Source organism: Salvelinus fontinalis, chromosome 36 (genome assembly GCF_029448725.1).
Source record: "Salvelinus fontinalis isolate EN_2023a chromosome 36, ASM2944872v1, whole genome shotgun sequence".
Taxonomy (NCBI): Eukaryota; Metazoa; Chordata; class Actinopteri; order Salmoniformes; family Salmonidae; genus Salvelinus; species Salvelinus fontinalis.
This window is the reverse complement of record NC_074700.1, coordinates 22515984-22538977: the sequence shown is the minus strand read 5'-3', so window position 1 is coordinate 22538977 and position 22994 is coordinate 22515984. Positions and strand designations below refer to the sequence as shown.

General features: G+C 43.7%; 2 protein-coding genes across 4 annotated transcripts in view; one reads left to right on the top strand and one right to left on the bottom strand.

Moving 5' to 3' along the window:
* The first annotated feature begins 67 nt into the window (after positions 1 to 67).
* On the top strand, positions 68 to 8465 carry LOC129835642 (cerebellin-1-like). Its single transcript, XM_055901363.1, has 3 exons — positions 68 to 370; positions 973 to 1092; positions 1306 to 8465. Exons 1-3 carry the CDS (start codon positions 68 to 70, stop codon positions 1501 to 1503), a joined length of 621 nt encoding a protein of 206 aa, XP_055757338.1. The 3' UTR covers positions 1504 to 8465.
* The window catches only part of ripk3 (receptor-interacting serine-threonine kinase 3), a 39749-nt gene continuing 20919 nt past the window's right edge, over positions 4165 to 22994 (bottom strand). For all 3 annotated transcript variants that reach the window (XM_055901043.1, XM_055901042.1, XM_055901041.1), the window contains exons 5-14: positions 14007 to 14155; positions 9822 to 9871; positions 9554 to 9709; positions 9326 to 9408; positions 9096 to 9159; positions 8903 to 8964; positions 7993 to 8032; positions 7612 to 7781; positions 7104 to 7146; positions 4165 to 4711 (exon numbers count right to left, since the gene is read on the bottom strand). In XM_055901043.1, coding sequence (XP_055757018.1) covers positions 4542 to 4711; positions 7104 to 7146; positions 7612 to 7781; positions 7993 to 8032; positions 8903 to 8964; positions 9096 to 9159; positions 9326 to 9408; positions 9554 to 9709; positions 9822 to 9871; positions 14007 to 14155 — 987 coding nt within the window. In that variant the 3' untranslated portion in view covers positions 4165 to 4541. The remainder of the gene's footprint in view (positions 4712 to 7103; positions 7147 to 7611; positions 7782 to 7992; positions 8033 to 8902; positions 8965 to 9095; positions 9160 to 9325; positions 9409 to 9553; positions 9710 to 9821; positions 9872 to 14006; positions 14156 to 22994) is intronic.

Genomic DNA, 22994 nt, shown 5'->3' with positions numbered 1-22994 from the left:
GGATGTCGGTGCGGTCGGGGACAGGTCGAGTGGCGTTCTCCGCTGTCAGGAACACCAACCACTGGGGATGTCGGTGCGGTCGGGGACAGGTCGAGTGGCGTTCTCCGCTGTCAGGAACATCAACCACTGGGGATGTCGGTGCGGTCGGGGACAGGTCGAGTGGCGTTCTCCGCTGTCAGGAACACCAACCACTGGGGATGTCGGTGCGGTCGGGGACAGGTCGAGTGGCGTTCTCCGCTGTCAGGAACACCAACCACTGGGGATGTCGGTGCGGTCGGGGACAGGTCGAGTGGCGTTCTCCGCTGTCAGGGACACCAACCACGAACCCTCAGAGATGAGCAACCGTACTGTGACCATATATTTTGACCAGGTTAGTGAGTGTGACAATAAAACACTAACCTCCAGGATACTGAATACCTATATTAGCCAAAAGTGAGTGACGAATTTCACCACCAACTGTACATCAATGAGAGATTAAGGTAAACTGCTACACCAACTGATTCACCCGCTCTGTCTCTCTCTGTCTTTCTCTCGCTTACTTCTTCTCCCCCACCACTCTCCGTCTCTCTCTCTGCCTTTCTCTCGCTTACTTCTTCTCCCCCACCCCTTTCCGTCTCTGTCTCTCTCTCTTTTACTTCTTCTCCCCCACCCCTCTCCGTCTCTCTCTCTCTCTCTCTTTTACTTCTTCTCCCCACCCCTCTCTGTCTCTCTCTCTCTCTTTTACTTCTTCTCACCCACCCCTCTCCGTCTCTCTCTGTCTCTCTCTCTTTTACTTCTTCTCCCCCACCCCTCTCCATCTCTCTCTCTCTCTCTTTTACTTCTTCTCCCCCACCCCTCTCCGTCTCTCTCTGTCTCTCTCTCTCTTTTACTTCTTCTCCCCCACCCCTCTCCATCTCTCTCTGTCTCTTTCTCTCTTTTACTTCTTCTCCCCCCACCCCTCTCCGTCTCTCTCTTTCCCTCTCTCTCTCTCAGATCCTTGTGAATGTGGGCAGCCATTTTGATCCAGCACGGAGCATCTTCGTGGCGCCTAGAACAGGAGTCTATAGTTTCTGTTTCAATGTGGTCAAGGTCTATAACCGACAGACCATTCAGGTGACAAACACGAGGACACAAATACAAAGTTGATGCCCTAAACAAAACAATGTCAGGGTGTGCATAGGAAGGTAAGGTAATTCGAAAGACCATGATTAATATTGTTCCTTGTTTCCTGCCCCCTCTATCTCTCTCTCTATTCTATATTGCTCTCTCTCCCTCTACCCCTCCACCTCCATTTCCCCTCCCCCTCCCTTTATCTCTTTCTTTCAGGTGAGTCTGGTTTTAAATGGACATCCGATCATCTCAGCCTTTGCCGGGGACCAAGACGTGACCAGGGAAGCAGCCACCAACGCTGGCCTGGTCACCATGGAGAGAGGAGACAAGGCTTATCTCAAACTGGAGAGAGGGAACCTGATGGGGGGGTGGAAATACTCCACCTTCTCTGGATTTCTGGTGTTTCCTTTGTAAGGAGGGAGGCAGGGAGGGAGGGTTAAAGAGAGGGGGAAGGGGAGGGAGAGAAGAGGGGGAGGAATGTGGGGAGATAAGAGTGAGAGAATAAGAGATGGATAAGTAAGTGAGTGATGGATAGATAGAGAGGAAATGAGAGAGAGAGAGAGAGAGAGAGAGAGAGAGAGAGAGAGAAAGAGAGTGAGTGAGTGAGTGAGAGAGAGGGAGGGAGAGAGAGAGAGAGGACAAGACAGACTGAGAAGGAGTTGGTATAACAAGGTAGGAGGAGTTTGTATTACAAAATCCTGAATGGTACCATTTTGCGTTACACTTTTTTCTATACACTGCTCCAGCATATGAATGATACTGTAGATCGTACAGTGTCATGCTTGTGTAGTTATGTATTATGTATTGTATTCAACTTCCTTTGATGCATGAAATGCTAATAATGACATAATAATAATAATAATTACATAGAAATAATAATTGTTCTAAAGGTAATAAAAGACAGTGGAATCTTTGTAGGTAAAGTTCAATCGAGTACAGGCTTAACTGAATGAACAACAGAGACGGAATGTAATCTGGCATTCTATTGTATAGTTTTGGGGTATGGCCTCTTTGCCGAGGAATGCTACTTGGAGCCAGATGATGATGACAGGTAGCCCTATGATGGCCAGCTGGCATCGAACCACCCCACCCCCCTACTCTGATTTACTTTATGAATGCAGGCCCAGATCACAAATGTAATCATAAGGGTGGCCCTGTAACTGTATAATAGAAGTTGACCTTACCACAGATCTAGGATCAGATTATATGATTCTATGCTCCCTATGATAACCTCAACCGTTAGGCAGATTACATAAAATCTAACCCTGAATCAGTAATGAAAGGGATACTTCCACCTTCTCCAAATCTGTGCATCGGTTAGTGCTGTAAATAGTGAGGACACCTTCAACGCTTCGAGTGGAGGAGTCTGGGTAAGTTCGCCCTGGTGGATCCGACGGCAGATGGCATTTTTGGCGAGGTATGTGTGTGTGTTGCCAGGAACCTATGGGTTTCATACCGTACACTGTCACAACCAATTTCTCTCGCTTCTTGAATACCGAGTGGAGACATGTAAGAATATATAGGAGGGTGTGTTGGTTTATTCTTTATAGAAGTGTTAATATAAGATTATAAACTTAATATGTACTGATATAGAGTTGAGGTCGGGAGTTTACATACACCTTAGACAAATACATTTAAACTCAGTGTTTCACAATTCCTGACATTTAATCCTAGTAAAAATTCCCTGTCTTAGGTTAGTTAGGATCACCACTGTATTTTAAGAATGTGAAATGTCAGAATAATAGTAGAGAGAATGATTTATTTCAGCTTTTATTTCTTTCATCACATTCCCAGTGGGTCAGCAGTTTACATACACTCAATTAGTATTTGGTAGCATTGCCGTTAAACGTTTTGGGTAGCCTTCCACAAGCTTCCCACAATAAGTTGCGTGAATTTTGGCCCATTCCTCCAGACAGAGCTGCTGTAATTGAGTCAGGTTTGTAGACCTCCTTGCTCGCACACGCTTTTTCAGTTCTGCCCACAAATTGTCTATAGCATAGAGGTCAGGGCTTTGTGATGGCCACTCCAATACCTTGACTTTGTTGTCCTTAAGCCATTTTGCCACAACTTTGGAAGTATGCTTGGGGTCATTTTCCATTTAAAAGACCAATTTGCGACCAAGCTTTAACTTCCTGACTGATGTCTTGAGATGTTGCTTCAATATATCACCATAATTTCCCTACCTCATGATACCATCCATTTTGTGAAGTGCACCAGTCCCTCCTGCAGCAAAGCACCCCCACAACATGATGCTGCCACCCCCATGCTTCACAGTTGGGATGGTGTTCTTTGGCTTGCAAGCCTCCCCCTTTTTCCTCCAAACATCACAATGGTCCTTATGGCCAAACAGTTCTATTTTTGTTTCATCAGACCAGAGGCTATATCTCCAAAAAGTATGATCTTTGTCCCCATGTGCAGTTGCAAACCGTAGTCTGGCTTTTTATGGCGGTTTTGGAGCAGTGACTTCTTCCTTGCTGAGCGGCCATTCAGGTTATGTCAATATAGGACTTGTTTTACTGTGGATATAGACACTTTTTTGTCAAGCAGAGGCACTGAGTTTGAAGGTAGATTTTGAAATAAATCCGCAGGTACACCTCCAATTCCCTCAAATGATGTCAATTATCCTATCAGAAGCTTCTAAAGCAATGACATAATTTTGGGAATTTCCCAAAGTGTTTAAAGGCACAGTCAACTTAGTTTATGTAAACTTCTGACCCACTGGAATTGTGATACAGTGAATTACAAGTGAAATAATCTGTCTGTAAACAATTGTTGGAAAAATTACTTGTGTCATGCACAAAGTAGATGTCCTAACCAACTTGCCAAAACTATAGTTTGTTAACAAGACATTTATGGAGTGGTTGAAAAAAAAGTTTTAATGACTCCAACCTAAGTGTATGTAAACTTCAGACTTCAACTGTATGAACCATACATACTTCATATCAATGTCATTGGAATGCCAATCTATTCATAGATTCTATTGTCTCTTTGGATAAGGTTTACAAAAACACAATAAACATTATAAAAGGGAAAAATACACTTGTTCTAGAGGTGAGACAGATGAAAACACTGATGGTCATTCTGTAAATCTGAGCTTTTTATTGACTTCCCTGAAGCTCAACAAATTGAGAACTTTTTTTAATGCAAAGATATTAAAGATAATTTCTTTAGGACGTCAGTGCAGACCAAATTTAACAGAATAAAAAAGACAAAGATGGATCAATCCATGCTCTCTAGTTGCACAGGATTTCACCACTCAAAATGTTACAAAAAAGTAATAAAATAAAAAAGTATGATTTATGGTTTCTTTTTTTTTAAGGAGAGTGAATCTCAATATTTTGTGTTTTTATTACAGACAGACTAGAAACAGAGTTAAGATGAGAGACAAAGAGTGAACCCCGGTCTCTGGCAGAGATTCGTACACGGGCATAGGGCTGGGAGTGTTGGCGACTTCATGGTTCTGGAGCTTTAAGGTTCCTTGGCTTCACTGGTGTGAAGTTAACTCTAGATGGGGCTGTGGGGTTTCTGTGGCGTTTACTGAGATGTGGTGACCCGATGAACATGTAGTTGTTGTCACCAAACTGCAGTCCTTCCACATTGCTCATGTTGATGGAGAATCCCCCTGAAAGAGAAAGGGGTTATGGGTGTATCTTAATAGTCTGTCCTTGATTCCTCACGTCATCCACAACAAACATTGGAGAACAAGGTCCCATGTCACTCCCCTCAGACCTTCTCCTCCAATGCGTGCTTAGGAGGCAAGTAATAAAGGAAATACTTTTGATATTCACCGAGCTCTATCTCAATTGTCACTCATTTCTTCCTTTTCAAAATGTCTTCAAGAAGAGGAAATGCTTCCTTCTGACACTTAGCAGCATGGAAAGATTTGGGAAAAAGTCACAGATATTTTAAACACCTCCTAAAGGGACGGTTCACCCAAATTACAAAATGGCGTATTGGCTTACCTTGCAAGCAGTCTATGGACAAGGTATGACAGCAATCCATGCTTTGGTTTAGTTTCCCTGGCACTGTTTCCACATGCTAACGTTTTAGCATTTGTGTCACAAATCCCATTCAAGTCATGGTACTGATATTAGCATTTTTTCTCGCATCATGTCCAAATCATCCGAAAGATTCTAAATTGATAGTGAAGCTCAAAAAAGTAACTTATAGATGATTTGAACATAATGCGCGGAAAATGCTAATATCGGTCTCATGACTTGAATGGTATTTGTGCCACAAATGCTAAAATGTTACCGCGCAGAAACAGTGCCAGAGAAACTAAACCAAAGCATGGATTCCTTTCATACCTTGTCCATACAGTGCCTTCAGAAGGAATTCAGGCCCCTTGACCCCTTTTCGCATTTTGTTGCATTACAGCCTTATTCAAAAATGTATCAAATAGTTTTTTTCCCTCCTCAATCTATACACAATACCCCATCATGACAAAGCAAAAAGAGGTTTTTAGAAATGTTAGCATTTTTATTACAAATAAAAAACTGAAATATCACATTTACATAAGTATTCAGACCCTTTACTCAGTACTTTATTGAAGCCCTTTTGGCAGTGATTACAGCATGAAGTCTTCTTGGGTATGATGCTACAGCTTGGCACACCTGTATTTGGGGAGTTTCTCCCATTCTTATCTGGAGATCCTCCCAAGCTCTGTCAGGTTGTATGGGCAGCGTTGCTGCACATCAATTTTAAGGTCTCTCCAGAAATGTTCGACCGGGTTCAAGTCCGGGCTCTGGCTGGGCCACTCAAGGATATTCAGAGACTTGTCTCAAAACCACTCCTGAGTTGTCTTGGCTGTGTGCTTAGGATCGTTGTCCTGTTGGAAGGTGAACCTTCACCCCAGTCTGAGGTCCTGAGCGCTCTGGAGCAGGTTTTCATCAAGGACCTCTCTGTTCTTTGCTTCGTTCATCTTTCCCTCAATTCTGACTAGCGTCCCAGTCCCTGCCGCTGAAAAACATCCCCACAGCATGATGCTACCACCACCATGCTTCACCGTAGGGATGGGGCCAGGTTTCCTCCAGGTATGACACATGACATTCAGACCAGAGTTCAAGCTTGGTTTCATCAAACCAGAGAATCTTGTTTCTCATAGTCTGAGATTCTTTAGATGCCTTTTGGCAAACTCAAAGCGGGCTGTCATGTGCCTTTTACTGAGGAGTGGCTTCCGTCTGGCCACTCTACCATAAAGGCCTTATTGGTGGAGTGCTGCAGACATGGTTGTCCTTCTGGAAGTTTCCACAGAGGAACTCTAGAGCTTTGTCAGAATGGCCATCGGGTTCTTGGTAACCTTCCTGACCAAGGCCCTTCTCCACCGATTGGTCAGTTTAGCCGGGTGGCCAGCTCTAGGAAGAGCCTTGGTGGTTCCAAACTTCTTCCATTTAAGAATGATGGAGGCCACTGAGTTCTTGGGGACCTTCAATGCTGCAGAAATGTTTTGGTACACTTCCCCAGATCTGACAATCCTGTCTTGGAGCTCTACAGACAATTCCTTCGACCTCGTGGCTTGGTTTTTGCTCTGACATGCACTGTTAACTGCACTGTTAACTATATAGACAGGTGTGTGCCTTTCCAAATAATGACCAATCAATTTAAATTACCACAGGTGGACTCCAATCAAGTTTTAGAAACATCTCAAGGATAATCAACGGGAAACAGGATGCACCGGAGTTCAATTTCGAGTCTCATAGCAAAAGGTCTGAATACTTATGTAAATAAGGTATTTCTGTTTATTATTTTTAATAAAATAAAATTTGCTAAATAAAAAAAATAAAAAAAAGTTTTTGCTTTGTTATTATGGGGTATTGCTGAGGATTGTTTCTTTATTTAATCAATTTTAGAATATGGCTGTAACGTAACAAAATGTAGAAAAAGTCAAGGGGTCTGAATACTTTCTGAATGCACTGAAGTCACTGCTTCCAGGGTAAGGAGACCAATATGTACCTTGGGTGGACTATACCTTTAACCAATAGATACATAGAAAGTAAATAGACTGAAAGTAATACCTCTGGGATAATTGGATGTGGTAACTGGAGTGGAACACAGGCGCTGAAAGGAGAAATTAGAGAGTAAATATGATAATTTTTATGTATTTTATCAGGGAGTCATACTGAGACCAAGGTCTCTTTACAGATGAGCCCTGAATTACATCAAGTATAGAAAATACACACATCAAAATATAAATACAAAATGTAAACAGAAAGAAAAACAGGGTTATAAAAAACAAACACATTCATCAAATGTAAGAACATTTTGAAGATTGTTCGACAAATGAGGTGCAAGAAAAATAAAATCTGATTTGCTCAGTAGAGTTAGCTATCTCTGGGAACGGGTGTGGTAATTCCTATGTCTAAAGTTTAGTACTTGGTTACATTGTCTTCTATGACCTGAGCTTTAGTCATGACATTGGTTTCTTTGGTTTCAATGATTCAGCAGAGTGTTCACTTCACTGTTCTATTATTATATAACGGTTATTTTGGGAATACGCTTCCATACAGAAACATGACTCTGTACCTGATAATTGACCGCTGAACTTTGATTAGATGCAGAGCGGGAAGCTGTTGTTTTGCAGTCATGATTGAATACAGGGGGGGACATCTTTGGTTTTTGATTGGTTGAAGAAGTGACCGGAGCTGCATCTGGCCGTCTCATTGGCTGGGGTGTGTGCTGAAAGGATGGATACTCTATGAGGGAGAAAAAAATTAACTAAGAATCTGGTGAATGGATAATACATTTTGTATTCAAACATTAAGGGCCAGAAATGTTTCCCATTTCAACCTCATTGGTTACTAAGCAACCACCCACAACAATCCCTCATTGGTTACCAGATAACCTCCCATGACAACCCCTTGTCGGTTACCAGGCGACCACCCACGACAACTTCCTTGCGTATACCTTTATATTTCTGTTTCGAGGTCAAACTACCCGCCGTTTCCTGTAGCAAACACAAGAACAGGAAGTCAAGTTATTTACCTTGGTCGATTATACTGATGTGTTCTGACTTCGAAACTTGAAAATATGAAACATCCTTATTCATGTCACTGAGGGAGAGAGGGGAATGTAGAACGTTTACATTCAGTCAGAATATGTTATTGTTAGACATCAGGGATCCTACGGGGAGGAAAAGGGCCACAGTCTGGTACAAGTCAACAGGACAGCCATGATTTGGGGAGGAGTGAGGAATTTGGGCTGAGGTCAGATAGAGTGAGGAAGAACAGATATCACTAAAGTTCTGTCTAGCAACAGAGATGTATTGGCTGTTCAGTGATGTTAGGAAGAAAGGTTTAAATACCAGTGCTTGTGTGAATATGTATTGGTCTTATGCAGCTGTGTGACCCAGCGGGTGAATAAACTTGGTTTGAGCTTTACTAAGCATCCATGTGTTTTTACTCTATTTAGAACCTAACAATACCCATAACACCACCATGTCACAACTGTTATGTTACATGTTACACAAGAATGCAGACTCATGTTACTCTGTGTAGGCCACTCTGTTTTCTCATACACAAGACGTTTTTCCTTGAATATAGGAAGAAGAAAATAGGTCCTGTATAATGTTTGCATAATATTTATTTATTTGTATTTATATTTATCAGAAACCAATTTTCCATTTTCCTATTTGAGCATCTGGTGCAAAATATATCAAATGATTAACTTTAGACCCATACCTGGTTCCGGGGGGAAGTTTCCCCCTAGGTACTGATGTAGGATCAGCGTCCCCTCCCCCAATCCTAACCATAACCATTACTGAGGAAAATTCAAAACCGACCAGTGTTAAAGGCCAACTTCACCATACATCGCATACCTGTGTTGGGGGAGGTTCACTCTTCACACGATCAGAGATTTTCACTTTGTGTTTTTGAATTCCTGTGAAAGGTGAATGAATAAATAAATGAATGGATGGATGGATGGATGAATGAACAAATTAATGAATGAATCATATCTGCAGTGGTAATTTAAGAGTTTTGGCAAATGTATTGAGTTAGAAAGGGTTGTACCTGATGGTTGTGAGATATGAAGGGCAGCAACAGCGGATGTAATACTCTGCTCACTCTCTGAGTCCTGGGGGGGGGGGGGGGGGGGGAGAGAGAGAGAGAGAGAGAGAGAGAGAGAGAGAGAGAGAGCGAGAGATGGGAGTTAGAATGTGAGGTAGACATAGTTGTTTAATAAAGTTGACTAGTACTGTTACGGTACTGAAAGCTTTGAATGACAGGGTCATCTTGAGTACCAGTTTTTTCTGCACTTGATGGACGGCATCATTTATCCCTTGTTTGTGTTTCTCGTACATCTTCTCTGTCACAGCAAGGCAGTCTGAACACCAAAAAAATAGAGCCATGGGTCACAAGAAAATATGGGTTAAAGATGTACTTCGGGATCATAAGCACACAAAAAATCATAACATATTGCACAAATTTGATTTGTAACATATCCACTCCCCTCCAGGCTCTTGTCTTACCCAGGAATGTGGGTCTCAGGGTGGGCTTTGTATCCCAGCATCTCTCCATGAGCTCCACCAGTTCCCCCAGCCCTTCGACCTGGTCCCTGTCCACCGCATCCAGAGAGGGTCTATCCCCCTGGGGGATCCGGAACCGCACCAAACTGGAACGGGCGTCTAGGGGGAGGGGAGGGGAGGAGGAGGAGAGGGAGGGTTGTGAATTAGAGGGAAGTGGGTATATCTTTGATGGGTAAATGTATTTATGTTTCTGTTAGGACTAGTCACTCACCAGGATATGGCTCTTTGCCCGTGATAATGGACCACAGGAGTATGCCATAGCTGTTAGAAAGAGAACAATAATCATCAGGATGGCCATGTGACGTATCTTTCTCCTACAACAGTGCCATCAGAAAGTTTATCCCGCATTTTGTAGAGTTACAAAGTGGGATTAAAATGATTTAATTGTCATTTCTTGTCAACGATCTACACAAAATACTCTGTAATGTCAACTTGGAAGAAACATTCTTAACCTTTGTAAAAAATGGAATAACAACAATAATATTAATTTTCAAAACAAAAATATCTTGATTAGATAGGTATTCAAGACCCTGAGTCAATACATTTCAGAATCACCTTTGGCAGCGATTATAACTGTGAGTCTTTCTGGGTAAGTCTCTAAGAGCTTTCCACACATTTGGATTTGGTAACATTTGCCTATTATAAATTTCAAAATTCTTCAAGCTGTGTCAAATTGGTTGTTGATCATTGCGAGACAGCTATTTTCAGGTGTTGCCATAGATTTTCAAGCAGATTTAAGTCAAAACTGTAACTCGGCCACTCAGGAACATTCACTGTCTTCTTGATAAGCAACTCCAGTGTAGATTTGGCCTTGTTTTTTAGGTTATTGTCCTGCTGAAAGATAACTTCATCTCCCAGTGTCTGGTGGAAGCAGGTTGAAACAGGTTTTCATATAGGATTTTGCTTGTGCTCACCTCAATTTCATTTTTTTTAAATCCTGAAACTCGCCAGTCCTTAACGATTACAAGCATATCCATAACATGATGCAGCCACCACTATGCTTGAAAATATGGAGAGTTGTCACGTTCCTGACCGGTTTTCTGTTATTTTGTATGTGTTTGACGGTCAGGGCGTGAGTTTGGGTGGGTAGTCTATGTTATGTGTTTCTATGTTTGTTTAAGGGTGACCTGATATGGCTCTCAATTAGAGGCAGGTGGTTTTCATTTCCTCTAATTGAGAGCCATATTAAGGTAGGTGTTTTCACACTGTTTGTTTGTGGGTGGTTGTCTCCTGTGTCTGTGTCTATGTCGTTGCGCCACACGGGACTGTTTTCGGTTTGTTTGTTCGTTTGTTCGGTTTATGTAGTCTGTTTCCTGTTTCATGCGTTCTTCACGTTATATGTAAGTTCGTGTCCAGGTCTGTCTACATCGTTTATTTGTTTTGTAGTTTATCAAGTATAGTTTGTTTTGTGTCTTGTTTAAATAAATAATATGTCATCATACCTCGCTGCACATTGGTCTTCTGATCCCTCTCTCCTCATCCGAGGAGGAGGAAGAGCTAGAGAATCGTTACAGAACCACCCACCAATATACGACCAAGCAGCGTGGGGGAGCGCAACAAAGTAACCAGGACTCGTGGACATGGGAGGAAATATTGGACGGAAAGGGACCCTGGGCTCAACCAGGAGAATATCGCCGCCCCAAAGCTGAGCTGGAGGCAGCGAAAGCAGAGAGGCGGCGATATGAGGAGCTAGCTCGGAAGCAGGAAAAGGATCTGGGCTACACTACGTGGGAGGAGATCGACAGGTGGGCGATCAACCCAGGGCGAGTGCCGGAGCCCGTCTGGGATTCTCTGGCGCAGTGCGAGGAGGGATACTGGCGTATGGAGGCAGCACGACAACGCGGTAGGAAGCCTGTGAGAAAACCCCAAAAATGTATTGGGGGGAGGCTAAGAGGGAGAGTGGCGAAGTCAGGTAGGAGACCTGCGCCCACTCCCTGTACTTACCGTGGAGAGCGAGAGTACGGGCAGACACCGTGTTACGCAGTAGAGCGCATGGTGTCTCCTGTACGTGTGCATAGCCCGTTGCGGGTTATTCCACCTCCCCGCACTGGTAGGGCTAGATTGAGTATTGAGCCGGATGTCATGAAGCCGGCCCTACATATCTGGCCACCAGTACGTCTCCTCGGGCCGGCTTACATGGCACCAGCCTTACGCATGGTGTCCCCGGTTCGCCTATATAGCCCAGTGAGGTTTATTCCACCTCCCCGCACTGGTCGGGCAACGGGGAGCATTCAACCAGGTAAGGTTGGGCAGGCTCAATGCTCAAGGGAGCCAGTACGCCTACACGGTCCGGTATTTCCGGCGCCATCTTCCCGCCCCAGCCCAGTACCACCAGTGCCTACTCCACGCACCAGACTTCCAGTGCGTTTCCAGAGCCCTGTTCCTCCTCCACGCACTCTCCCTATGGTGCGTGTCTCCAGCCCAGTGCCTCCAGTTCCGGCACCCAGCACTAAGCCACCTGTGCGTCTCCAGAGACCTGTACGCACTGTTCCTTCTCCCCGCACTCGCCCTGAGGTGCGTGCCCTTAGCCCGGTACCACCAGTGCCGGTACCACGCACCAAGCCTATAGTGCGCTTCGTGAGGTCAGTGTGCCCTGTCCCTGCTCCCCGCACTAGCCTGAAGGTGCGTGTCCTTAGCCCGGTGCCTCCAGTTCCGGCACCACGCACCAGGCCTACAGTGCGCCTCATCCGGCCAGGGCCATCCGTCTCCTCAGCGCCATCTGAGCCATCCGTCTCCCTAGCGCCATCTGAGCCATCCGTCTCCCTAGCGCCATCTGAGCCATCCGTCTCCCCAGCGCCTGTGCCATCCGTCTCCCCAGCGCCGTCTGAGCCATCCGTCTGCCCAGTGCCGTCTGAGCAATTAGAGCCGCCCGTCTGTCCCGAGCCGTCAGAGCCGGTAGTCAGTCAGGAGCCGCTAGAGCCATTCGTCAGTCAGGATCTGCCAGAGCCGCCAACCAGACAGGATCTGCCAGAGCCGCCAACCAGACAGGATCTGCCAGAGCCGCCAGCGAGCCATGAGCGTCCAGAGCCGTCAGCCAGCCATGAGCGTCCAGAGCCGTCAGCCAGCCATGAGCGTCCAGAGCCGTCAGCCAGCCATGAGCGTCCAGAGCCGTCAGCCAGCCATGAGCGTCCAGAGCCGTCAGCCAGCCATGAGCGTCCAGAGCCGTCAGCCAGCCATGAGCGTCCAGAGCCGTCAGCCAGCCATGAGCGTCCAGAGCCGTCAGCCAGCCATGAGCGTCCAGAGCCGTCAGCCAGCCATGAGCGTCCAGAGCCGTCAGCCAGCCATGAGCGTCCAGAGCCGTCAGCTAGCCATGAGCGTCCAGAGCCGTCAGCCAGCCTGGAGCTGCCAGTAATCCAGAACTGCCCTTCAGTCCGGAGTTGCCCCTCTATCCTGAGCTACCTCTCTATCTTGACCTACCTCTCTGTCTTTAGCTATCTCTCTGTCTTGAGCTACCTTATCCCGTTGCTGCCCCTTATCTTAAGGTTACCGTTTAAATTAAGTGGGTGTAAAATGAGGGTGGTCATTCTAAGGGGGAGACGTAAGCTGGGATTGCCTATGGTGGGGTGGGGACCTCGCCCAGAGCCTGAGCCACCACCGTGGTCAGACGCCCACCATAGCGGTTGCTTGTTCGAATCCCGAGCTGGCAAGGTGGAAAATACTGTCGTTCTGCCCTTGAGCAATGCAGTTAACTCCCACAACAGCTGCTCCCTGGGCACCTATAACATGGACGTCGATTAAGGCAGCCCCCCGCACCTCTCTGATTGAGGGGTTGGGTTAAATGCGAAAGACACATTTTGGTTGAATGCTTTCAGTTGTGCAACTGACTAGGTATGCCCCTTTCCCATTAAACTCTGTACCTGTTTTATAAATCACCATTGGCCTCATGGTGAAATCCCTGAGCGGTTTCCTTCCTCTCCGAGTTAGGAAGGACGCCTGTATCTTTGTAGGGACTGGGTGTGTTCATACACCATCCAAAGTGTAATTAACAGATGAGGTAGTCATTCAAAAATAATTTTAAAACGCTCACTCACAGTGTATGACTTATATGACTTTGTAAGCACATGTTTTACTCCTGAACTTATTTAGGCTTGCCATAACAAAGGGGTTGAATACTTCTTGACTCAAGACATTTCAGCTTTTCATTTTTTATGAATTTGTAAACATTTAGAAAAACTTTGTGACACAAAATCACAGTGTAGTCCAGTTTAAGGCTCCAACACAACATAATGTGGAAAAAAATATATGAGTGTGAAAACTTTCTGTAGGCACTATATGTATCCATTCAGTTCACAAGCATTTCGCTGCACGTTTTATACCTGCTGTAAACTGTTTTATTATCCTGAATGATGCTTTGAGAAACAGTGAAATGACAATTTTATCAATGGTGTATACTTACCTGTAGATATCCGAGGCGTGGGTGGGCTTGTATGTCATGTCAAAAGCCTCTGGTGGCATGTAACTTAGTGTTCCGCCGTCCTCTCCCGTGTCCTTCCTGTTCGCTTTGGAAATGCTGTGGTAAACCCTGGCTAGGCCGAAATCTGTCAGCTGGAGAGAGAGGAGAAAGGAGAGAGAGAGAATAATGTCACAATCATTGGTGAAATTGCCAAGGGAGGCACATGGGGGGGTCATATCTCTGCACCAGCCGTCCCTGGCCACTCTTGGTGCCCCCCCTCCCCCATTCTCACTGAGTCAGAATGCTGTCAATCTGGCTCCAATTGAAGAGGTTCTGGTTTCCCTTTGTCTGGAAAAAATTTTTGGGAAGCTCCATCGACGACCACATCGTCATCTGCATTTCTGGCATTAGGAGAAAAACTTTCAGAATGACAGAGTGAATGCTGACAGAATAGAATCAGGAGACAGAGTCGGGCATTGGGATCAACATTCAACAACACAAGTGTAATAATTATTCTTTGGTGTGTGCTTATATTTGTCCTATTTCACAGATGTACAAGTATGTATTATACATGTGAATTAGTTTTCATTATACATGAAAACTATGAAATAAAACATTTGGAATCATGTAGAAATCAAAAAAGTGTTAAATCAAAATATATTTTATATTTGAGATTCTTCAAAGTAGCCACCCTTTGCCTTGACGCCAGCTTTGCACACTCTTGGCATTCTCTCAACCAGCTTCATGAGGTCGTCATCTGGAATGCATTGCAATTAACAGGTGTGCCTTGTTAAAAGTTAATTTGTGGAATTTCCTTTGAGCCAATCCGTTGTATTGTGACGTAGTTTTAGTATATAGAAGATAGCACTATTTATTTAACTAGGCAAGTCAGTTAAGAACAAATTCTTATTTACAATGACGGTCTAACCCGGCCAAACCCTAACCCGGACGATGCTGGGCCAATTGTGCGCCGCCCTATGGGACTCCCAATCAAGGCCGGTTGTGAGACAGCCTGGAATCAAACCAGGGTCTGTAGTGATGCCTCTAGCACTGAGATGCAGAGATGCAGTGCCTTAGACAGCTGCGCTACTTGGGAGCCCAAAAAAGCAAAGAAAAATGACAGTCCATCATTAATTTAAGACATGAAGGTCAGTGAATTCTGATAATTTTAAAATTTTAAATTTTCCCTCATGCTGCCAAACATACCCTCGTAAAACTGACTCTGATGTATGATGTATTGTTGTCTCTACCTTCTTGCCCTTTGTGCTGTTGTCTGTGCCCAGTAATGTTCATACCCTGTTTTGTGCTGCTGCCATGTTGTGTTGCTACCCTGTTGTTGTCATGTTGTGTTGCTACCATGCTGAGTTGTCATGTGATGCTGCAATGCTATGTTGTTGTCTTCGGTCTCTTTTTATGTAGTGTTGTGTTGTCTCGCTTTTCGTGATGTGTGTTTTGTCCTATATTTTTATTTCTTTTTAATCCCTGCAGGTGGCCTTTTGGTAGGCAGTCATTGTAAATAAGAATTTATTCTTAACTGACTTGCCTAATTAAATAAAGGTCAAATAATAATACAAATAATGGTGCCAATTGTGCTATTGTGTGTGTTATTTGTAACTTATTTGGTACATAATGTTTGTTGTTTTTCTATTTCTTAATTTTTTACTTCATTTTATTTTAGGAAATACTTTCCAAACACTTATTTTTCTTAAAACTGTATTGTTAGTTAAGGACTTGTAAGTAAGCATTTCACTGTAAGGTCTACAGACCGGTTGTATTCGGCGCATGTGACTATTTAAAATTGGATTTGATTTGGAAGGGCTATTTAACCAAGAAGGAGAGTGATGGAGTGTCATTGTTGCAACCCCTATTACCAGCCTGTTCAACCTCTCTTTCGTATCGTCCAAGATCCCCAAAGATTGGAAAGCTGCCGCGGTCATCCCCCTCTTCAAAGGGGGTGACACCCTAGACCCAAACTGTTACAGACCTATATCCATCCTGCCCTGCCATTCTAAAGTCTTCGAAAGCCAAGTTAATAAACAGATCGCTGACCATTTCAAATCCCACCGTACCTTCTCCGCTGTGCAATCCGGCTTCCGACTCGGTAACTGGTGAACCTCAGCCCTGCTCAAGGTACTAAACGATATCATAACCGCCATCAAAAAAAGACAGTACTGTGCAGCCGTCTTCATCGACCTGGCCAAGGCTTTCAACTCTGTCAATCACCGTATTCTTATCGGCAGACTCAACAGTCTTGATTTTTCTAATGACTGCCTCACCTGGTTCACCAACTACTTTGCAGAGAGTTCAGTGTGTCAAATCGGAGGGCATGTTGTCGGTACCTCTGGCCGTCTCTATGGGGGTATCACAGGGTTCAATTCTCGGGCCGACTCTTTTCTCTGCATATATCAATGATGCCGCTCATGCTGCGGGCGATTCCCTGATCCACCTCTACGCAGACGACACCATTCTGTATACTTCTGGCCCTTCCTTGGACACTGTGCTAACTAACCTCCAAACAAGCTTCAATGCCATACCACACTCCTTCCGTGGCCTCGCAGGTATAGGGCACCCCTCAGCAGGAAAAATAGAATGAGACAATAATTTGTGCCAGGTGTGATATCCCTCTTAAATAGCTCGAGCAAATGTTCCCATTGACCCCGTAAGGCCAGCAGGCTAGTCTTTTCTTCTTCTTTTTTAATTTTTTGTATTTAAATGTTTTTAACATTTTTTTAAATGTTTTAAATGTTTTATTTCTTATTTCTTACTATTATTATTATTATTATTATTTTTTATTATTATTGGTGCGTGACTGTTATTGAAAGTTGTATTATCAATCTTGTTTTGTATTTAACGCCACTTTAAATGTGTACATGACACTGCAACAAAATTTCCCCATGGGGACAATAAAGTAAGTAAGTAAGTAAGTAAACGCTAGTAAAACCAAATGCATGCTTTTCAACCATTCGCTGCCCTCACTCGCCTGCCCGACTAGCATCACCACCCTGGACAGTTCCGACCTAGAATATGTGGACAACTATAAATACCTAGGTGTCTGGCTAGACTGTAAACTCTCCTTCCAGACTCATATTAAACATCTCCAATCCAAAATCAAATCTAGAATCGGCTTCCTATTTCGCAACAAAGCCTCCTTCACTCACGCTGCCAAACTTACCCTAGTAAAACTGACTATCCTACCGATCCTTGACTTCGCCGATGTCATCTACAAAATAGCTTCCAATACTCTACTCAGCAAACTGGATGCAGTCTATCACAGTGCCATCCGTTTTGTTACCAAATCACCTTATACCCCCCACCACTGCGACCTGTATGCTCTAGTCGGCTGGCCCTCGCTACATACTCGTCGCCAGACCCACTGGCTCCAGGTCATCTATAAGTCTATGCTAGGTAAAGCTCCGCCTTATCTCAGTTCACTGGTCACGATAACAACACCCACCCGTAGCACATGTTCCAGCAGGTATATCTCACTGATCATCCCCAAAGCCAACACCTCATGTGGCCGCCTTTCCTTCCAGTTCTCTGCTGCCAGTGACTGGAACGAATTGCAAAAATCGCTGAAGTTGGAGACTTTTATTTCCCTCACCAACTTTAAACATCAACTATCTGAGCAGCTAACCGATCACTGCAGCTGTACATAGTCCATCTCTAAATAGCCCACCCAATTTACCTACCTCACCCCCATACTGTTTTTTATTTTATTTACTTTTCTGCTCTTTTGCACACCAGTATTTCTACTTTCACATCATCATCTGCTCGTTTATCACTTGTGTTAATCTGCTAAATTGTAATTATTCGCTCTTATGGCATATTTATTGCCTACCTCCTCATGCCTTTTGCACACACTGTATATAGACTTTCTTTTTTCTACTGTGTCATTGACTTGTTTATTGTGTTATTGGCTTGTTTATTGTTTACTCCATGTGTAACTCTGTGTTGTTGTCTGTGTCACACTGCTTTGCTTTATCTTGGCCAGGTCGCAGTTGCAAATGAGAACTTGTTCTCAACTAGCCTACCTGGTTAAATAAAGGTGAAATAAAAATAAATAAAAAATCAATTTATATGCAGATGATACAGTCTTATACTCAGCTGGCCCCTCCCCGGATTTTGTGTAAAATGCTCTACAACAAAGCTTTCTTAGTGTCCAACAAGCTTTCTCTACCTTTAACCTTGTTCTGAACACCTCCAAAACAAAGTTCATGTGGTTTGGTAAGAAGAATGCACATCTTCCCACAGGTGTGATTACTACCTCTGAGGGTTTAGAGCTTGAGGTAGTCAGTCACCTCATACAAGTACTTGGGAGTATGGCTAGACGGTGCGCTGTCCTTCTCTCAGCACATATCAAAGCTGCAGGCTAAAGTTAAATCTAGACTTGGTTTCCTCTATCATAATCGCTCCTCTTTCATCCCAGCTGCCAAACTAAACCTGATTCAGATGACTATCTTACCCATGCTAGATTACCGGGATGTAATTTATAGATTGGCAGGTAAGGGTGCTCTTGAACGGCTAGATGTTCTTTACCATTCGGCCATCAGATTTGCCTCCAATGCTCCACATAGGACACACCACTGCACTCTATACTACTCTGTAAACTGGTCATCTCTGTATACCCGTTGCAAGACCCCACTGGTTGATGCTTATTTATAAAAACCCTCTTAGGCCCTATCTTAGATATCTACTGCAGCCCTTGTACTCCACATACAACACCTGTTCTGCCAGTCACATTCTGTTAAAGGTCCCCAAAACACACACATCCCTGGGTCGCTCGTCTTTTCAGTTCGCTGCAGCTAGCAACTGGAATGAGCTGCAACAAAGATTCAAACTGGACAGTTTAATCTTAATCTCTTCATTCAAAGACTCAATCATGGACACTCTTACTGACAGTTGTGACTGCTTTGTATGATGTATTGTTGTCTCTACCTTCTTGCCCTTTGTGCTGTTGTCTGTGCCCAGTAATGTTCATACCCTGTTTTGTGCTGCTGCCATGTTGTGTTGCTACCCTGTTGTTGTCATGTTGTGTTGCTGCCATGCTGAGTTGTCATGTGATGCTGCCATGCTATGTTGTTGTCTTAGGTCTCTCTTTATGTAGTGTTGTGTTGTCTCGCTTTTTGTGATGTGTGTTTTGTCCTATATTTTTATTTATTGTTAATCCCTGCAGGTGGCCTTTTGGTAGGCAGTCATTGTAAATAAGAATTTATTCTTAACTGACTTGCCTAATTAAATAAAGGTCAAATAATAATACAAATAATGGCGCCAATTGTGCTATTGTGTGTGTTATTTGTAACTTATTTGGTATATAATGTTTGTTGTTTTTCTATTTCTTCATTTTTTACTTCAGTTTATTTTAGGAAATACTTTCCAAACACTTATTTTTCTTAAAACTGTATTGTTAGTTAAGGACTTGTAAGTAAGCATTTCACTGTAAGGTCTACAGACCGGTTGTATTCGGCGCATGTGACTATTTAAAATTGGATTTGATTTGGAAGGGCTATTTAACCAAGAAGGAGAGTGATGGAGTGTCATTGTTGCAACCCCTATTACCAGCCTGTTCAACCTCTCTTTCGTATCGTCCAAGATCCCCAAAGATTGGAAAGCTGCCGCGGTCATCCCCCTCTTCAAAGGGGGTGACACCCTAGACCCAAACTGTTACAGACCTATATCCATCCTGCCCTGCCATTCTAAAGTCTTCGAAAGCCAAGTTAATAAACAGATCGCTGACCATTTCAAATCCCACCGTACCTTCTCCGCTGTGCAATCCGGCTTCCGAGTCGGTAACTGGTGAACCTCAGCCCTGCTCAAGGTACTAAACGATATCATAACCGCCATCAAAAAAAGACAGTACTGTGCAGCCGTCTTCATCGACCTGGCCAAGGCTTTCAACTCTGTCAATCACCGTATTCTTATCGGCAGACTCAACAGTCTTGATTTTTCTAATGACTGCCTCACCTGGTTCACCAACTACTTTGCAGAGAGTTCAGTGTGTCAAATCGGAGGGCATGTTGTCGGTACCTCTGGCCGTCTCTATGGGGGTATCACAGGGTTCAATTCTCGGGCCGACTCTTTTCTCTGCATATATCAATGATGCCGCTCATGCTGCGGGCGATTCCCTGATCCACCTCTACGCAGACGACACCATTCTGTATACTTCTGGCCCTTCCTTGGACACTGTGCTAACTAACCTCCAAACAAGCTTCAATGCCATACCACACTCCTTCCGTGGCCTCGCAGGTATAGGGCACCCCTCAGCAGGAAAAATAGAATGAGACAATAATTTGTGCCAGGTGTGATATCCCTCTTAAATAGCTCGAGCAAATGTTCCCATTGACCCCGTAAGGCCAGCAGGCTAGTCTTTTCTTCTTCTTTTTTAATTTTTTGTATTTAAATGTTTTTAACATTTTTTTAAATGTTTTAAATGTTTTATTTCTTATTTCTTATTTCTTACTATTATTATTATTATTATTTTTTTTTATTATTATTGGTGCGTGACTGTTATTGAAAGTTGTATTATCAATCTTGTTTTGTATTTAACGCCACTTTAAATGTGTACATGACACTGCAACAAAATTTCCCCATGGGGACAATAAAGTAAGTAAGTAAGTAAGTAAACGCTAGTAAAACCAAATGCATGCTTTTCAACCATTCGCTGCCCTCACTCGCCTGCCCGACTAGCATCACCACCCTGGACAGTTCCGACCTAGAATATGTGGACAACTATAAATACCTAGGTGTCTGGCTAGACTGTAAACTCTCCTTCCAGACTCATATTAAACATCTCCAATCCAAAATCAAATCTAGAATCGGCTTCCTATTTCGCAACAAAGCCTCCTTCACTCACGCTGCCAAACTTACCCTAGTAAAACTGACTATCCTACCGATCCTTGACTTCGCCGATGTCATCTACAAAATAGCTTCCAATACTCTACTCAGCAAACTGGATGCAGTCTATCACAGTGCCATCCGTTTTGTTACCAAATCACCTTATACCCCCCACCACTGCGACCTGTATGCTCTAGTCGGCTGGCCCTCGCTACATACTCGTCGCCAGACCCACTGGCTCCAGGTCATCTATAAGTCTATGCTAGGTAAAGCTCCGCCTTATCTCAGTTCACTGGTCACAATAACAACACCCACCCGTAGCACATGTTCCAGCAGGTATATCTCACTGATCATCCCCAAAGCCAACACCTCATGTGGCCGCCTTTCCTTCCAGTTCTCTGCTGCCAGTGACTGGAACGAATTGCAAAAATCGCTGAAGTTGGAGACTTTTATTTCCCTCACCAACTTTAAACATCAACTATCTGAGCAGCTAACCGATCACTGCAGCTGTACATAGTCCATCTCTAAATAGCCCACCCAATTTACCTACCTCACCCCCATACTGTTTTTTATTTAATTTACTTTTCTGCTCTTTTGCACACCAGTATTTCTACTTTCACATCATCATCTGCTCGTTTATCACTTGTGTTAATCTGCTAAATTGTAATTATTCGCTCTTATGGCATATTTATTGCCTACCTCCTCATGCCTTTTGCACACACTGTATATAGACTTTCTTTTTTCTACTGTGTCATTGACTTGTTTATTGTGTTATTGGCTTGTTTATTGTTTACTCCATGTGTAACTCTGTGTTGTTGTCTGTGTCACACTGCTTTGCTTTATCTTGGCCAGGTCGCAGTTGCAAATGAGAACTTGTTCTCAACTAGCCTACCTGGTTAAATAAAGGTGAAATAAAAATAAATAAAAAATCAATTTATATGCAGATGATACAGTCTTATACTCAGCTGGCCCCTCCCCGGATTTTGTGTAAAATGCTCTACAACAAAGCTTTCTTAGTGTCCAACAAGCTTTCTCTACCTTTAACCTTGTTCTGAACACCTCCAAAACAAAGTTCATGTGGTTTGGTAAGAAGAATGCACATCTTCCCACAGGTGTGATTACTACCTCTGAGGGTTTAGAGCTTGAGGTAGTCAGTCACCTCATACAAGTACTTGGGAGTATGGCTAGACGGTGCGCTGTCCTTCTCTCAGCACATATCAAAGCTGCAGGCTAAAGTTAAATCTAGACTTGGTTTCCTCTATCATAATCGCTCCTCTTTCATCCCAGCTGCCAAACTAAACCTGATTCAGATGACTATCTTACCCATGCTAGATTACCGGGATGTAATTTATAGATTGGCAGGTAAGGGTGCTCTTGAACGGCTAGATGTTCTTTACCATTCGGCCATCAGATTTGCCTCCAATGCTCCACATAGGACACACCACTGCACTCTATACTACTCTGTAAACTGGTCATCTCTGTATACCCGTTGCAAGACCCCACTGGTTGATGCTTATTTATAAAAACCCTCTTAGGCCCTATCTTAGATATCTACTGCAGCCCTTGTACTCCACATACAACACCTGTTCTGCCAGTCACATTCTGTTAAAGGTCCCCAAAACACACACATCCCTGGGTCGCTCGTCTTTTCAGTTCGCTGCAGCTAGCAACTGGAATGAGCTGCAACAAAGATTCAAACTGGACAGTTTAATCTTAATCTCTTCATTCAAAGACTCAATCATGGACACTCTTACTGACAGTTGTGACTGCTTTGTATGATGTATTGTTGTCTCTACCTTCTTGCCCTTTGTGCTGTTGTCTGTGCCCAGTAATGTTCATACCCTGTTTTGTGCTGCTGCCATGTTGTGTTGCTACCCTGTTGTTGTCATGTTGTGTTGCTGCCATGCTGAGTTGTCATGTGATGCTGCCATGCTATGTTGTTGTCTTAGGTCTCTCTTTATGTAGTGTTGTGTTGTCTCGCTTTTTGTGATGTGTGTTTTGTCCTATATTTTTATTTATTGTTAATCCCTGCAGGTGGCCTTTTGGTAGGCAGTCATTGTAAATAAGAATTTATTCTTAACTGACTTGCCTAATTAAATAAAGGTCAAATAATAATACAAATAATGGCGCCAATTGTGCTATTGTGTGTGTTATTTGTAA

What these genes read in the sequence shown, in the direction of transcription:
- LOC129835642 (XM_055901363.1), top strand. Translation starts at nt 68, where the DNA reads ATGTCGGTGCGGTCGGGGACAGGTCGAGTGGCGTTCTCCGCTGTCAGG. An exon ending in TGACCATATATTTTGACCAG is followed by an intron (nt 371 to 972) that starts GTTAGTGAGTGT and finishes TCTCTCTCTCAG; the next exon opens with ATCCTTGTGAATGTGGGCAG. An exon ending in ATAACCGACAGACCATTCAG is followed by an intron (nt 1,093 to 1,305) that starts GTGACAAACACG and finishes TCTTTCTTTCAG; the next exon opens with GTGAGTCTGGTTTTAAATGG.